The sequence below is a fragment of the Gorilla gorilla genome, chromosome 2 (genome assembly GCF_029281585.2).
Source record: "Gorilla gorilla gorilla isolate KB3781 chromosome 2, NHGRI_mGorGor1-v2.1_pri, whole genome shotgun sequence".
Taxonomy (NCBI): domain Eukaryota; kingdom Metazoa; phylum Chordata; class Mammalia; order Primates; family Hominidae; genus Gorilla; species Gorilla gorilla.
In genome coordinates this window covers 167,596,054-167,614,228 of record NC_086017.1, presented here as the reverse complement: position 1 = coordinate 167,614,228, position 18,175 = coordinate 167,596,054, and the positions used below count along the sequence as shown (strand labels likewise).

The 18,175-nt window shown below is 39.5% G+C and overlaps 1 protein-coding gene across 4 annotated transcripts in view; it reads right to left on the bottom strand.

Annotated features, from left to right (window-relative positions):
* KCNAB1 (potassium voltage-gated channel subfamily A regulatory beta subunit 1) overlaps positions 1 to 18,175 on the bottom strand; it is a 494,315-nt gene that overhangs the window by 72,464 nt on the left and 403,676 nt on the right. For all 4 annotated transcript variants that reach the window (XM_055381884.2, XM_055381883.2, XM_004037886.4 and 1 more), the window contains 5 exons: positions 17,203 to 17,240; positions 12,583 to 12,662; positions 10,244 to 10,288; positions 6,381 to 6,425; positions 4,461 to 4,504 (listed from right to left, as the gene is read on the bottom strand). In XM_055381884.2, coding sequence (XP_055237859.1) covers positions 4,461 to 4,504; positions 6,381 to 6,425; positions 10,244 to 10,288; positions 12,583 to 12,662; positions 17,203 to 17,240 — 252 coding nt within the window. The remainder of the gene's footprint in view (positions 1 to 4,460; positions 4,505 to 6,380; positions 6,426 to 10,243; positions 10,289 to 12,582; positions 12,663 to 17,202; positions 17,241 to 18,175) is intronic.

Here is an 18,175-nt window from a genome sequence, read left to right as displayed (position 1 = left end):
AGGCCTTTCAATATGAATTCTTTCAAACCTACATTATGCACAAATCAAGCTCATTGTATACTCTGTAAACTAACTCAGGTGGCTTAGGTCACCCAGCACAGAAGTGGCCTGAACTCTGTATCAATTTGAACTTTCTGTCTTATCCTCTAATGGTACTTCTCTAATTTAATTTGTATACAAATCTCCAATGTCGAATGAGGTCATCTTCATCACAGAACCAAGTACCAATGAAACCCAAGGATAATGACTTGTAAACTTTTTTAAACTTTATTTTGGGTCTCATCTCATGCCCTTGCTTTTCTGCAAAACTCACTCAATTCCCTAATTTCAGCCTGCCTAGAAAATACTTTGAGCTAGTTCTCTTGTAATCACAAGGCTTTATCTTTGGCAGAAACTATGGACTGTAAAATAACACCACAACGACCAACATAATAACAAATGATCTCAATTCTTCTTCTATCTCAAAAGTTTGAAATTTTGTGTTAAAGTTTGAATCTGGGTCAGCTTGAATTTCAGCTGAACTGGTTTATCCATCCTCAGAGATTAGTTCCTAAGACAATTCCTGACTTATTTAAAGGTGGAGGGAATTTAAGATATTTCTATTATGTCATATGAGGCTTGAAAAAATGCTTATTTGCAGGCAGATCACTTGAGGTCATGAATTTGAGACCAGTCTGGCCAACATGGAGAAACCCTGCCTCTACTAAAAATACAAAAAAATTAGCTGGGCACGGTGGCACATGACTGTAGTCACAGCTACCTGGGAGGCTGAGGCAAGAGAATCGCTTGAACCCTGGAGGCGGAGGTAGCAGTGAGCCGAGATCGTGCCACTGCACTCCAGCCTGGGCGGCAGAGTAAGACTCTGTCTCCAAAAAAAAAAAAAAAAAAAAAAGAAAGAAAGAAAGAGAGAACCCTGAAATTATGTACACACTCTGGTAAATATTAAAGCAATGGAGATGCAGTGAGGAGCATAGTAGCAGACCTTCTCCATTCTTTTTCTCTTCGATTTTATATTTCTTTGTTAATTGCCAGTGTGAACCATTTCCTGAATCTCTCTTTTCTAATTAATTAGATTAAAAAGAAAAGAACAAAAAACAAGAACTTTTCAGGAAACATACTGCTGCCCTGTTCATTCAGTGTGGTTCTGTAAGCTGACTTGAGTTATTTGTCACTGGCAAACTTCATGGAAGAGAACACAAGTCATGAGGGCAAATGCTGGAGCAGGAATGCTAGGGCAGTAACAGCTTTGAGAGGCAGCTTAGCTTTGACTTTACAATGTCAAATGGGACACTAAGGCCTGAGAAGGATGCTGTTTGGGTGAGGAATTTGGATGCTTTTCTTAGGGCTAGAAGGTTGTCACTTATTGTAGCTGTTTCAGAATGTCACTACTTAGTAAAGAGTATCCTTATCCACGGAATGAAGACTAGCAGTTGTACTTATAAGGACAATGATGATGACAAAAATAACGTGTTAAGTGCTTATTATGTGACAGACACTGTGCTCAATGTGAATTGTATAATTTTTATCCCCATATAGTAACCCTTATATTTATAGTCTATAGTTAAGGAGACAGAGGCTAGGTAGGTTAAGTAACTTGCACAAAGTCACCAGCTCATAAATGACAGAGTTGGAACTTGAACAAAGGTCTGATTTGAAAGCCCATATGCTTAAAATTATATTAAAAAAACAGTCAGTGAGAGATACCAAACCTATACAAAGACTTTGGAAACAACGGGGTGATTTAATTATTATGGCATATATCTATGTACACACACACACGTATGCACACATGTATGGTTCACACTGGCAATCAAGAAAGAATACATATATATATATATATACATTCTGAGATCTGGCTTCAAATGTCTTCATTTTAAATTCAGTGATTGAATACTGAAACTATTTTTTTTCTATTGCAAGTCTAAGATATTTCAACGTAGTCTTGTTCATAGGTCAGTAAAGATCTTCAGCTTCCAAGTTGGAATAAAAATACTCAAATGAAACATTAGCTCTTAGGTTCAAGGAGAGAAAAAAGTTCACAATGAAACGACAGCCTGGGAGAAAATATTTGCAATACATATGATCAAGCAAAAAGTGAACATCACTAGTATCAAAGAGCTCCTGCAAAGTATTATGACCAAGACAAACAAATCAAAAGAAAAATAGCCTGACAACATGAAGAGTGAATTTCCAGAAAAAGAACAAAATTATTAAAAGAAGCTCAAACTCACTAATAAATAAACATATAAATAAGGAGATAAATAAGACCAGCTCATCTAACAGGATGGCATATTCCTTTTAGAAAGTAATTTTGTGTTACAATTTGTATAATTCTTTGACTTAGCAATGCCACTCTGGAATACCCCATTTACCTAAGGATGGTCACTTGTATAATTCTTTATAACGCTAAAAACTGAAAATAATCTGTTAAGTTGTATATTTTAATTAAGAAAAAAATCAAGGCTTAGGTTAATATTTGTGGCCTGGTTCTACTGTTTATATATATATATTTAAAATATAAGCCAGTGTTTGGATGGATGGATAGACAGATAAGTCAGTACAACCATAGAGAAAAGGTGAAGAAGATGTGTACCAGATTGTCAGACTCTAGGATGGGATGAGATTGGATGAGCAAATGGAGAACCTGGCTTCCTTATCTATTTTGATTTTTGAAGTGGTGAGATTAGAGCACATTTTACATTTTTGGTGATGTTAGTATTTCCTAAATGAAACTATTTTTTAAAAAGGAGAAAATCACTTGTTTCAATGATCAATCATGAATCTAAAGTTACAAAATTCTTGGATTTTTTTTGAAATACAGATAGTTCACAACTTACAATGGTTTGACTTATGGTTTTTCAACTTTATGATGTAGTGAAAGTGATATGCATTTAGTAGAAACTGTACATCGAGTTTCCATACAACATTCTGTTTTTCACTTTCAGAACAGTATTCAATAAATTATTAATGCATGTGACATTTAATTTATTATAAAATAGCCTTTATTATAAAATAGGCTTTGTGTTAGATGGTTTTACCCAACTGTAGGGCAATGTAAGTGTTTTAAGCATATTTAAGGTAGGCTAGGCTAAGCTATGATGTTTAGTAGGTTAGGTGTATTAAACGCATTTTCAGCTTAAGATATTCTCAATTTAAGATGGGTTTATTGAGATGTAATCCCATCATAAATTTGGGAGCATCTGTACTTCACAAACTAGTATAAACTCTTAACATTTTTCTTTACTGCAAAAAGTATTAAGTGTAAAGTTTTATAATATATAGACAAGCAAGAAATAAACAAAAATTACTCACAGTTCTCACAATCTTCACGATTAAGTAGAGTAGTAGTACTTTATTACATAATGGTTCTTGTTGACTGTTTTATTTCCTGTTTATTTCTAAATTATACAAAGTTTTGGGTGCCTTGCAAAAGTAATGCACCAGGAATCAATTACCTAGTGGTAATTTTCTACACATTTTTTATGCATATGTTTATTCCCTTCTAAAACAGTATAGTATACTACTCAGTGATGAGTGCATTAAAGCCTTAGAGGTCACTACTATACAATTCATCATGTAACCAAAAACTACTCATACCCCAAAAGCTATTGAAATAAAAAATATATATATGAAAAAATCTAAACAATAATAAAATAAAAACTAAAAACTATAGTAGTCTTAACATATGTCTACACAAAAATTTGCACACAAATGTTCATAGCAGCATTATTCAGAGTAGCCAAAAAGTGAGAATAAGCCAAACGCACTTTAACTGATAAATGGATAAACAAAATGTGGCTATCCATATAGTGGACTATTACTTGGCAAAGAAAGGGATAAAATACTGACATGCGCTACAACATGAATGAACATTATGCTAAGTGAAAGAAATCAGTTACAAAATATCATATATCATGAGATCTCATTTACATGAAATGTCCAGAATTGTCAAATCTATAGAGATAAAAAGTAGATTTATGGTTGCTTGGGACTGTGGGAGGGGGTGAGGAGGTGATAGGGAGTGTCTTCTAGTGGGTATAAAGTTTATTTTAGGGGGGATAAAAATGTTTTCACATTAGATTAGGGTGTTTGGTGTACAACTCCGTAATTATACTCAGAACAAATGAAATGTACACTTTAAATGGGTAAACTTTCATGATACGTACATTATATCTCAATAAAGCTCTTTTAAAAAGTCTTATGAGAATGTTTTATTAATATTAGTAATAGCTGAAAATGAGAAGAGTTCTATACAATTTTGCCTTTTCCTTTTGAGTTCCCATTCTCCCCTCTACATCTCTGCATTCCCTATATTTAACCCCAAGAAGAAACTTGGTTGATTGTGGCACTTTTCATATAGAACTTTTTCCTCTTCCAGTGTGTTCTGAATTTGTTTGGTTGATACCTTTCTTGAATGAGGGGCCCACAACCAAAAATTAAATTGAAGCAGAAGTACCCACCTTCAATAATATGCTTTCTTGACAGCCCTCTTTCTGTTTCAGCTCTGCCAAGAAAAAGAAGCAAATAACTTTGAATGAGAGTGTGCTTTCTTTTCTTCTCTAAATCTCTGGTCTGAATTGCTAATTTTGTACCCTGTTCTTATCAAATTCTACACCACTGGAGGCTAAGGAGAGAAGTCTGGTGGGCAACACACTGAACCCCTTTTCTTTGGAGATCTCAGTAGATGAATTATCCACGACAGTCACCAAGCCACTGACATGCTCAACACCAGGCTCCAGTTAACAGCAACTCAGCCACGTACACTCTGTCCATATTTAACTCAAGACACTGTACGACCTTTTCACCTTGTTCTTAACCAATCTAGAGAAAATTAAAAGGCTTGACATAGGTTTGTGAGTTTATTGTAAGATTGCCAGGCTGCTGAACTTTTTTGTTAGCTTTTCTGATAAAGGAAGCAAATTTGGAAGTGCCTTTTGACTTCCAAAATAAATTTTAAAACTAAATTAAAATGTGATGAAGCAAATGTTCCTTAAATTCGTACCCCCAGAAGACAGACCCTTAATCATAAGGACTTTTGCCTTCCCAATTCTCAAGCTCTGGCCAATTAGAATGAAATATGGTACTTGAATTTTAAAGTATCCATAACATGTTTCTTCAACATCAATACCTTTGGCAGCTTCTTTTTAAATATAATATTTACCATTCACTTTTGTGAATGTATTCTTATTTGGTATTCTTAATAAGTACATTAGTAATACCGTAGGTAGTATTCTACTACATATTCTACTATATAACAGTTCTTGCAGACTGTCTCATTTCCTGAAAGGTTTTGTAGCACTGAGCAATGGCACTGTGAATCAAAGCACGGGCAATGAAAATCCACATTTCTCATAGGCATGATGTTGCTTTATTTTTGTACAGATTACTACAGGAATAAAAAATGTAAATTCCATCTTTCTGTCTTCATATCATTATAAATAGGCTCAAAACCAACAACAAAATAGAGTATGTGTTTGCAAGTGTGTATATACACATAGACATTTTGATTAGAAGGTTCCTAAAGAAGAATTGGCCTCTGCCTCTAATTAAAAAAAATTCTCTATCAATTATAGGAAGGTAAATAAGGTTTTGTTTTTGCTTTTTGTTAAAACTCCAGCATTATTATTATTATTATTATTATTTTTGCGATTTCTGTCTCAAAGATGGAAAAGCACAGTACCAATGATTGCTCTGGTATATGGAATAGCTTGCTGTTTTCTCACATGTCTGTCAAAAAGGCCAGCCTTCTAAGTCCTGCTGAATAATGTAAGTACCAGTTCAAATGCCAGCAGGCCCATAAGAAGCCAATTCATCCTGTGAAATCTTCTCTGCATCCCACAACAGAGAGCATTTCTCTTTCATTTGGCCTGACAGCGAGTGATACAGGTAGCTCCATGTTATTCTCCAATGAGATGGTCCTTTTGATCAGCACTTTCAGAGCCCTCTGCAGAAATGATCAGAGACTTAGACATGGAGCCAGACAAGGTATTTTTATCTTTGCATTCTGTAGAAGTCTCTGAGTTTTGGCAGATTTGAGTGACTTTTCTTCTGTGATGCTTTGTGCCTATTTTTCTTTCCTCAAATTTGAACTCTATTTTGGAAATGATTCTAAGTATGAGATTAGTATTTGAAAAATCTACATTAATCACTTAGTAACAAGTGACCACATGCTTTGCACTAAATTTCTTTGGGAGTACCTTGCTAAAATGAAATCTTAGGCTAACTGCTATTTCCTTAGTGTGAGAGAAAAACAAAAAAAAAAACAAAAAACCCTCTCTCTAAGCCAATTAATCTTGGTACGTTATATGTAAAATAACTGCCTAACAGCAAAAAAGCATGCACTACTAGTTGTTTTCTGTTTAGTAGGAAAAATAACTTACTTTCCACCCCAGTAGAGTTTGGTTGTTATGACCAGACTGGACCTCCTGTATATCAAAAAGACAAACACAGAGAAGTAGTAAATAAATGCAGGTTATTGTACCAAGTCATATTATTATAATAGCACCAGAAAGAATTTGTTATTATACCTCACATTTTAAAAATTGGTAAAGAGGTAAATTTGTTAATCCATCTCACTGAAATAAAGACAAAGGGAAGCTAGTGCGGGAGGACTCAAAGTCGGATCCTAGAGGAAGAGGCTGAATGGAAATGATCTTTGCCTGGAGGAGGTGGAGGGCAGTGATAACAAGTCAGATTGGGAACTGACAGCAAGCCCATGTCGACATAGCAAAGTAAAGGTGAGTGGTGGGCCAGCATGGAGGGTCAGAAATGGTGTGTGGGGATGGAAGTGAAAGGACTGAGGGATGAATTGCTTTAGTAAGTCAAATGAACAAACACCAGTGAACACGTATTCAGCATCTGGCCTCACACTGATTGCATGTGAACTCCTCCCAGGAGGACTCCACTCTGCCAAGGAACATGGATCCTTGTGGCTCCAGGTTATTATCCCTTCTAACATCACATTCACAGGCAGGAACTGACTACATAGACATTTAAATGATGAAGTGAATTATAATAGTAAATATTTAGAACAAACAGGAAAAAAAAGTCTGAGTGTCTTATTAAATGGAAATGTCATTTTAGGAAAACAGTCCTAAAGTCCTTAACTCAAGTTTCTACCATTTTACTGCTAAGGGAATGAAATGTGCAAATCTCATCAGCAAACTTATTACCTTCTGAAAGCCACAACCAAGGGCAGGAAATGCAATCCTAGCATTATGATCATGGAATAAGAAATATTTCTTGAGAACTACAGGTATACAATAAAATTGGGAAACAGATCTCAGTGCAATTTGGTTTCCCTCGGTATGTAATTTGATCGCACTGGCCTAGAAAAAAAATCATTTGAGATTCAAAGGTTAAGGCCAATCTTCAAGAGCGCTTGAAATAAGGCATTTATAATTCCATCATCTGTAGAGTCAATGCCTCAGGGCTCTCAGGTATAAAAACCTAGTATGATTAATGATAACCAATGGGGAATGATGGTGACAACTCTGACAACTTGGTTGCAACAAGAAAAATTTGTTGAAAATGTTAGCAGCCCCATCCCACTGAAGTTAATCCCCCCAAAAGTAATTTGAATCACTATAATGGAAGGTCGATAAATACATGTACCTGGAGATAACACAACCCGAAAGGGCTGATGTGCTTTCCAGGTTAATACATCAACCTCATGATACCTATTATAATAGCAATCTGCCACAGGGGAGCCCGGTCTCCTTTAGCACTTTCAACCTTCAACAAAAAGCTGGATGGAATATTATAAAAAATGAATGCAGTCCTTTTGATTATTCAAAGCTGCATATTCTATACAAACACTGCCACAGACTTAGTTTTTCAAAGTTAGGCTTCCTGTAAAATATTTGGCCTATATGGATATGCACACTAACATATATGTTCAAAGAGCAAGAGTAGACAGCAGCCTGGCAAATTGTCACTGACTCCCACAGAGGCTATTAGAGCAACTCTTCTGAGTGGGTAGAGAATGATAATGTATTTTACAGTGACACAGCACAGCCTTCAAAATGCTTTTGCATACCTTATCTCACTCTGTCAGCATGACACTTCACGAACTGTTATGCTGTCCATTTTACAGGTGGGTAAATTGAGAATCAGAGAAGTGTAATAACTTGTCCTTGATAACACAGCTAGCAAGTGGTAGCGCCAGGACCAGAAGTCAAGTGTGCTAGTTGAAACAGCTTTTATAGGCTCAAAGCTATGATGATATGGTTTATCTTTTCACCAGTCTCACGGGGGCAACTGTGAACTGATATAAACATTATGGAGTATAATAATAGCTTGAGTTTTTATTTGCAAGAATGAAACGCAGTTTGTGGAAAATGCATGGTGATCTATTTTCTACAAAAGGTATATAAAATAGGTTCTGCAGCTATGGAGAGTGATAATTTAATGTTCTCTGGGTGTTAAGAAAGAAAAGAGCTACTGCACCAATACTTTTCCTCCTTCCTTAGATGTACTCCAGCAGCCTACGCCTTGTTGCAGACCTCACTGTACTATTAGTGGAATTATCTCCAAGGTTTCTGTTATAATTGAAGTGTGTACCCCAAAAAGATATGTTAAAGTCCTAACCCACAGAACTTCAGAATGTGAGCTTATTTGGAAATAGGATCACTGCAGATATAATTAGTTAATAGGTAGAGGAGGCCCATAATCCAATATGACTGGTGTCTTTATCAGAAGACACTTAGACACATGAGAGAAGAGTTAAAGTGCACAGCTGCAGGTCAAGGAATGCCCAGGATGGCTGGCAACCACTGGAAGATAAGAGGAAGCAAGGAAGAACTTTACCCAGAATGTCAGAGGGAGCATGGCCCTGCCAACCTTAAAGTCAAACCTTGATTTTGGATTTCTGGCCTCCAGAAACATGCAAGAATAAATTTCTGTTATTTTAAGTTACCCAGTTTCTGGTCCTTTGTTGCAGCAACCATAGGGAATGGATACAGTCTCTATTTAGGCAGTGATGGGTAAACCAATACTCTGAGTGGGAAAGTAACTCAGGCAAGGTGAAGGACTGAGTGGGAACATGAATGTTTTTCCATATATAAGGTGGAATATAGTTTTCTATTAACATCCTTACAGTTCCCTGGGATGGGGGAGAGGGAGAAGGAGAAAGTAGGTCATCAAAGTTTATTTGTTCATATCTCTATAAATGTTTGGTTTTCCATTTCTACAGGGCCCTCTATTCCTACCAAAAGTTTATCTCAGAGTGGGGAGTAAGCAGCCCTAAAAATACATGGGTCTGTTTCACCTTCTTAGTTTCGCTTCCTAGAGAGAGTTTAAATCATGTGTGCAAAAGCATAATAAAACCACTCTTGAACTCTTCGAGAATGTCCATTTCCTCTAGACTAAATTTTAGAAAATACATGCTAAGTGTTGAAGCATGAGTACACAGCTCTTTCCACAGTTGTCTTCACTAATATGATTACACTGTCATTTATTTGGTAATCAGCAGATATTATGCCAGGGCAGAGGAGGACCCCAAACTTGTCCAGTAATCTTTGCTCGGCTTTGCTTAATTCTGTACTCGTGCTGGGGAAGTAGTGGCTGTTGGGGCTGAAATCTATAGTGAAATGGGGAAGTATTACCTCCCCACTGCCCATAGATGTTATAGCTTCCCTTATTACCACTATCTTTGGCTACAGGAGGTGTTGGAAAGGGACGTGTAAGCACAGCCCCTTATGTTTCTCAAGGATAGCAGATGAAGCATTGTTCTGAATAGCCAGATAATAGGGTTCCTGGGCACACAGGAGAGATGCTGACTAAATGTGTTCAGATAAGAAAGCTTTGGGGTATTTATCCCAAAGTCTTCTTGTTTCATCATTCATTTGCATCCAGAGTTAATAAAATAAACAGCAAACATGAATGCATGTGTGTGGGGGGATAATCAGCTTCTTGTCAAGTTACTTCCTGCAAGAGATTAGCACAAATGGCAGTCGGAAGCCATGAAATTGTCACTTTTTTATGCACAAATATTTCATGAACATCCCCCCCTTCTCTGCTCAACTCTTTGGTAATTCATTGTGATCAATGCCTAGTCAGTAATTTTTGAAGCTCCAGAAGTGAACTTGCCGGCATTTATTTTCAAGCCACTATAAATCATTGCTTTAACAACAGTTGATTTTTTTTGACAGCCTTTTGGTCAGGTGTCACATAATTTTATTTTTCCTTCTCTGGTGCAAAATAATACCTTTTTAAAAACAAATAATTATGGCGAATGCAATACCTCCAGCCTTTCTTCTTGATGATGCTCCCCAGAATCACTTCAGCCCTGGAAGGGGAAACAGATAATGTCTTAGGATGCAGTGTCCTGGAAAAGCAAGAGTCAATCCAGAACACAAGAACCATTCCTTGTTTGAACTCTCAGTGCCTACATATCCCGAAAATAGAAGCCGCTCTCGGCTGGTAGCACAGTTTCCGCTGTTTCTGCTTGTGCCTGCAGAATCCTGCTCCGGAGCATTCCAGAAGCACCTGCCAAATCCTGACACGCTGGCAGGAGACCGCCTGCAGTCCTGATACTAAGCAGCAGCAGTCATTTTGCAGTTTGGTGTTTTTGAACCAACAATCCCATATATAAATGTCCAGCTTGGTGGTGTCCAAAGGGAGTCAGTTTTCCTTCTAATCGCTGTGAAGCAATTCAATTGTGACTATGGAGAACAATGACACCTCACATTGTTTAGATAAAAAATATTTGCTCCCAGGTATAAACTGAGAACCGATGTGTGGGTTTAGATGTCCCACATAGAGAACACTCGCATACAGAACATCCTAGGTTCCAGTGACAAACTTTGTCATAGGAGCAAAACAGAGGAAGACATAACGAAGTGTCCTTCCTGCCCCTAAGGCTGGGTTGCAGAGGCATACTGAAGGCATCCACCATCCTCTCCTCTTCCACCTACCCAGGCTGGGACCCAAGATTGAGGAGACAAATGTTCTATGTCCCTCCCAGTAAGACCAACATTGTCAGAAGCAGCTGGGGTCTCAGAGGCTTAGTGAATGGGAGATCAGTGGAATTAGCACCTTGTCCATTAGGATGCTATGGATGGGAGTCATGGCTAGTCATTACCGGTCTTAACTGAGAGTTCTGTCTTTGTTAGAGTGTATAGCTTGCAATAAGCTATGATGCGGGTTAGCTGTTGAGCATGCCCCAAAGAGACAAGCATTGAGTCTTACATTGGTGTTGCTTTTGTTTTTCCCTATCTCTCCTTTACCTTTTGCAACCTTGCATTTCACAGTGGAAACCTATCTCAATTATAGACCGACAATCAATAATTAATCAGAGCGATTATCCTCACAGGAGTAATACAAACAGGACTCTAACAGACTTGCTACTTACTTCTCCCTTTTTCTACCTTAGTGCCATTTGGTACTAAGCAGGATTCCACAAGAAGAAAACAATGGAAAGGGGTAGAAGGCAGAAAGGAGCAAGACCGTATAACCTTTACTTTCTCTCCTTGGATTCAACAGAAAGCATCAAGAATGTGAGCTCTGAACCTCCTCGATGGTCCTTAAACATAGACCTCTTCTTGAAAAGGAGGAAACTCATGCAAGGAAAATGCACTGGGACCATCCACTGATCATCCTGATTCAGCAAGTCCAGCAATTTGATTGTAATTCTAACCCGGAAGGAGGTGAATTAGGCCTGCAGGTGATTATACCTCACAGTTCAGTTAGAAAATTGCAGAGCTGTTCAAACAGCTGGGCAGCTATTTAGTTTCCTTGGTTCTGAGAGCTGGACATCCATGTTCCCAGTAGGAGGCCAGGGAGCCCCAGATCTATTCTGAAATGTGCTGGTTAGGCTGGGACCTGGATGGCCTGAACCTTGAGGCCTGGCCTGGCACATTTCCTATGTGTTCTGGTTTAACAAGCCCTGTCTTAGGGCTCCAAATCTGCCTTGGGTTCAAAGGAAGGTTGCAGTTGGATGTGACTCCTTTCACAAAAGAAGCGAGGACTCTCTGCAGCCCCTCCTGTCCTCAGAATGGGCTCTGAGATCCCCTCTTACAAAAGATGATAGATTCTTTGGCATCTTGGGGGATCCTGACTTTGACGTCTAATCTTTCTGTAATGCTAGTGTAGGGACAGGCAGGTCAACAGTGAGAGCTCCTGTTTCCCTGCAAGGAGGATGTCCCAGTTCCTCAGGGGCTGAAAAACTATGAGATATGGTTATGAAATAAAAAGACTAACTTTTGAGCAACCATTTTGGAATCTGTTCATTCATTTGGTCACTCATGTATTCAACTAATACTTCTCAATCTCCTCTGCCACTACTCTGGCATCAGACTCTGCTGCCCCTCACATAGACATGGCAATTGCTTCCTGGTCATATACCCCTTCAGCCCATTCTTCATACAGGGTCCAGAAGCAGGAAGGTTTGGGTAAGCAGAGAGTGCCAGAGAAAGTCAATATCCCCAATTCTAGTAATGGTGGTAGAGGGCAGAACAGAGCAGAGCCGCCAACACGTGGAGAAAGGACAGAACCTTTTCACCAACATGCTGGAAATGGTCTGGGCTGATTCTTTTGGTGCTACAGACGCCATTTGAGTGACACAAACAGGTACTGACTTACTTTCCAGCAGCATAGACTTCCGCAGTATCAAAGAGGTTAACACCACTTTCATAGGCGATGGTCATCAGCCGTTCAGCAACCTGCAAGGGGAGAGAAAGGTCACTCAGAAAAGCCAAATGCTTTCCAAACCTGGAAGCAATTTTGAGTCCTCTACTGGTCTTTAGGAACACTGACCTCTCATTAACCACTCCTTATTTTTCTTAGTTTTAGTGAGGAGAGGGAAAGAAAGAAGTCTCAGCCAGTATCCACAGGACAGAAGTATTCTTTCCTTCAGACATAGGGCACTGAGGGGTTACTTGAAGGCTGGGATTTAGCCTGCCCAAAGTGGATAGATTTGTGTTTCTCACTCGGCTGGGAAGAGCTGGTTTGACAACATTCTTTATGGCATCTTAATCTTTCTGACAAAGAGGGCCATTTGTATCACTGTGTGACTCCATTCCTCAACTCCTTTCTCTAAGCCAATAACTTTTGGCAGCTGGGTGACTCCTGACCTGAAAGCTTGTGACTTTTTCCTTGAGGCTGAGACAGAGCTGTGACTGTTGTAAAACTCCTGCCACCCACAGCTTAGCAAAATCTCAGGCACCATCATAGAGCAGCCATTGAATCAACACAGAGAGGGGGCAGCGTGCCTCTGACTCACCAGGAACCCAGCTCCTCACTGTTCCGCCTGCAAACAGACCTCAAAGCTCCTTGTTCCTTGCTTTGTGCTGCTGAACGCAAGTGGTGAGTATGACAGAAGAGTACAGAATAGCTACACACAGCTTAAGGAATGGCCAGAGAGGGATAGCCATAAACAGCAGTGGAGAAGGGCCATTTTTTCATTTTGCTGATTGACTTACTAGTCATTTGAAAAATTACACACCTCACAAATAATTTTAATTGATTTTTCCATTATGTTTTGATGGCAGGCTAAAGTTGCTTCATCCGCATTTCCAAAATAAACGATTTTTCTGTTGCTTTAAAAATTAGCCTACCAAGAAAAATGTTAAGCTAGCAAAATGGAGTCCATCCAGATTCTTTAGCATAATAGTATGCTATTACTGCTTTTAATTTACTACCATTAAAACATTTATCTTATATTCCTATAATTTTTAAATTATATCCTAACTGGAGATTAAAAGTTAAGACAAGTTTTTCCTGTTATGACTGTCCTATGTTTTAAAAATTATTGTGCTTCTATTTTATATTAGCCTGTGTATGTCATATGACATACTGGTATATTATTGGATATGTACACAAATCTTATCTAGAGAGTTTTTTTAAGATAAGATAGAGAATTCTGGATGAAGATTTAAACTAAATGATGACAGAGATGTTTCCCAATCATTGAACTTGAAGGCCTGAATGTGAAATAATGAAAAACATCACCAACTAAGTCTGAAGAGTGATTTCTGGCCTTGAGGGTCCTACTTACTAGAAAAATAAACGTAGGCAAATCATCTGACCTCTCTGTAGATTCAGCTTCCTCGTCTGCAAAATGGGGTTGATTTTGTTCAGGGATCTCCTCCTCCTGCATGAAGCCCAGAGGCCTCAGGCAAAGCTGACTTCACCTCCCTCTAGCGGGGGCCTGGGGAGCCTACGAGTGAGTTGCTCAGGAAGGGTCATGTGACACACCCTGGCCAATGAGATATGAGGAGAAGTTTGCTGGAGACTTCTAGGAACATTATTCTTTGTTCCTACTGAGTTTCTAGGAGCAACACCCTTTCCCTGGAGTCACTGTTCTAATTGAGGCCTAGGTTTCCGGCAGCTGCCTTTCTTAAGCAGTTGATACACAAAGACCCACATGGCCAGAGACTCGCTGGGAAGCAGATTGGGAGTCACTGACTGAGGCAGCCCTGAAGTTTGCTCTTCATCTACACTTCTAGTGTAAAAGTCATAATAATTTTTCTTTTATGGGTTAACCTGATTTGAGTTGGGTTTTTGTTACCTACAGTTAAAGGTACCTTAACTACCTTACAGATAAAAAAATGTAAATAAAACTCCGAAAATTAAGTGCTATAAGATGCTAATATGCTCTCATCATTATTTTAAGTAAATAATTATTCATATCAGTAACATCTATCTTTATTTTTTGATGAAGCCAAATCATCTTTGAGAGGCACCTTACAGAGTTTGGTGTTTGTATCCTTTTGATAATATCCCTGCCAAATGATAATTCAATAAATGAACTCTCCCAGTGATGGGGACATCCCCACCTCCTGAGAAAGTGTTGACAGTGATGTAATTATCAACAATTAACTCAGCACACTGTGGTGTGGCCAGCCCTAGTATTCCATATTTGCATGTACTTTGTGTTGAGATTATTTGACGCCAGAGAGAAAGCAGGAAAATCGAGGTAGGTGAACTCATTGCTATTGGTCCGCATTTTTGCTACACGGAAAGCACTGAGCTCAAAGAATTCTGTGATGGGTGAGACTGAATCTGGCTGTGTCTCCCTTCTTCTCTTTGCTGGTATTCTCTCTTCAGGGACCCAGGGAAGGCCACAGATGCTCTCTGGAAGTACAATAGCTATTTTCCTGGTCTGCATCTGAGGTGAGTGCTTCAGCAGCCATTCATGACAGCTTTATCGTAGTTTTTAGACTTGAAATTTTGAAATTATTCATCTCAGAGGTCAGCCCTTCACACTACGACCCGGGCAAGCTTGGCTCATTGCAGCAGAGAGCAGACACTGTGAAGAGGAGACTGAAGACTAGGGGGAAATAATGCACTTTACTTGGCCCCTCTGCTCAGAAAGGGAAGATATTTTTGTCTTTTTCCCTTCCAAGCACCATCAGTAGTAGGTTATATATGTGCTGGATACAGTAGATTATTAACTGTAGGCCTCCCTCCCTGCTTGCCACCTATTTTGTATGAGACTTCAAGTCCATAGCCTGTGCTCTGCTTTCTGTGGCTTTCCCTTTGTGCCTCCTCCATACACCCCTTCCTGGTGCCAGTCAGACAGAGTCCTGTAGTAAACTCTGGGATGTGCCCTCAGGTTCTCCTTTGGAACTGAGGGACTTATTCCCTGAGCTGCTAGGAATGCTGCCATCAAATGGCCTTCCTTTGTCAGCCCTCTCTGGAAATTGCACTTGGCTAGAGAGAGTCACCTAGCCCGGCTAGAGAGAGTCACATAGCCCAAGGTCAGACCTGCTTCCCGATCAGCCTCTGGTCCAATGACTGGTCAGTAAAAGGACATAAAGGCCCAGTCCTTTATGTTGTCCCAAACTGAGACAACTCTGCAGAACCATCTCAGCTTTGGAGATCCCCATGGAGTTGGCTGAGGTTATTGTTGAGGCTGCATCATGACCCAAGTTCTCCGTCTGCCCAGTGCTGCTTTCTTCCCTGCCCTGTGCTGATCCTGAGAACACTTCCTAATAACTGTCCTGTATGCTACTCTCTAGCTTAAAGTCTGCATCCCTGGGGAGCCCCCATGAGACAAGCCTTATAAGGTGACATGTGCCCAATACAGGGAGCAGGCATTAGGACGGACAAGAATATACAGTTAAGACTTCTCTCTCAGATCTGCTAAATAACACTGGTGATTTGGGGAGCTGTGGAGAAAAGCCTCTGTTTCCCAAGTGTCTCGTTAGGAATGATAGTAAGAACTACCTTTGTAAAGGGCTTATTCTGGGCCAGGTACCACACTAAGCACTTTACAGGCATCATCTCATTAATCTTAACCACCATCCTGCTGATTAGAGGGTTAGAGAATTTTATTGATGTGGCCACCATTAGTACACATAAATGTTAGTAAACCAGGTCGGTCAATGGTAGAGTGGGACTGGATCCCACTCAGTGCACCCACTCAGAGACACTATCTCTGACTCTTCTTGCAGGTAGACACGGAAGGATCAGAGGGACTCAGGGCATTGCCCTCAGGGGAGTTCTTGGTGCTCAATGCCTGCATACCTCACTCATGCCATGAAGGTATTCCTTAAAGGAAATGATAAAAATATCACTTTGGTGAGTACTGTTTTGACTGTGCAAATGATGATCTAAAGGAATTTTATTGTAAATATAATTACCATAGCTGCCATTTATTGAGTGTCTGCTACCTACTAGTCAGAGGACTATATAAACATCTGATAAGCATGATGTGTTAATCCTTTCAACAGACCACCATCAAAGTTAGTATTAGCATCTCATTTTATATAGGATGGACTGAGGCTCAGAGAGGTTAGATTAGTCGCCCAAGCCAGGTGACCAACTGTGCAGTTTTCCCAGGACTGAGAGGGTTTCTGCAACGTGGGCTTCCGATACTATAATTGAGAAACTTCTGTGCAAACTGAGACCAATTAGTCATCCTAGTTGCAGCTAAAAGTAAACAAACAAATAAAGCAAAACAACATCACAGCAATACAATCTTTTCATAAAGTGACTAATGTTTATTCCAAATTGTTTCATTCTCTGACTGTTCAACCTCCATATATAATGTACAGCTTCAAGGGCTATTAATAGTCTAAATGTAAAAACTACAACAGGAAAAATAAAATCAACAATAATCTCTGAGTCAATTTTACCATTTCCTGTGAATTAAACCTTATCCCTGTAGAGTGTCAGGGTCCCAGGAAGAGGACTCCTGCTATACAGCTCTCTCTGCATTTTCTTTCATTAGCATAATAGAGGCCAAAGGTAACTTACCTCATCTGAAATTTGACCTCCGAATGTCACCCATGTTCCTAGAAAATAATAAATATGTGCATATTATTCATCATCATTTTTCTAATATTGTGTGTAATAAGGGAAATTCTTACTTTGGGACTACCGCAATAGGTTGTATGGGTAGTTCACAAAGGTACCTGGATGAGGGGCACATGTGGGCTGTGGTCTAGTTGGTCTAGACTGTCTTCTTCTCACTAAGTATTCCAGAAGGGGTCTGTATCCCTCTGGAGAAAGGGCTGCTGTTTCTTTACTGAAAGCCACCGTACATACTATTGGAAGCCCTGTCCTAGAAGATGCTTTCCCTTCTGCTATAGGACGATGGATGCTAGTGTACAAGATCCATTCTTGCTCCCACTGAGCTAAGAAGCCACATGTTCTGAAAGTGAAGGTAAGACCTTGGGTTATGGTTATAGTTCTCCCCTTCTTTGCCTCCAAATAGTGGCTGTATTTTTTATTCATTATTACTTTTCAAAAGAGACCCTCTTAGAGGTCTTTCCAGTGCCCACTTACAAGACTCAGGAGGTGACACTTATGTGCCTTCTCTGTCATAACCTGCCATTCCAGAATGGAAATCTCCATTGGTTTGGGTGAGAGTGGAGACAGCAGCAGGAGTAAGGTTTGGGAAGGCAAGGGGAGAGATGCACACTCAGCAGCCAAAGACGTTTGAAACTTTGTAAAGTAGAAGGGAAGCCGAAGTGGAGTGGGCACTTGCTATGCTGGTCTCCAGGCACCTCATTTATTCATTCCATCCTTTATGGATAGATCCTCCTAAAAGGAGGATTTATTCCCTTCCTTTCCCTTCCTAAAGGAGGGAATGAATTCTTTTGATTCCTAATTACATGCCACATAAAAGCATTGCACTCATGTGTAAGGGACAGTGAGATGATTGGCCCAGTTCCTGTCTTGCAGGAGCTCACGGTTTATAAGACCATTTGACAAATGCTATGACTGA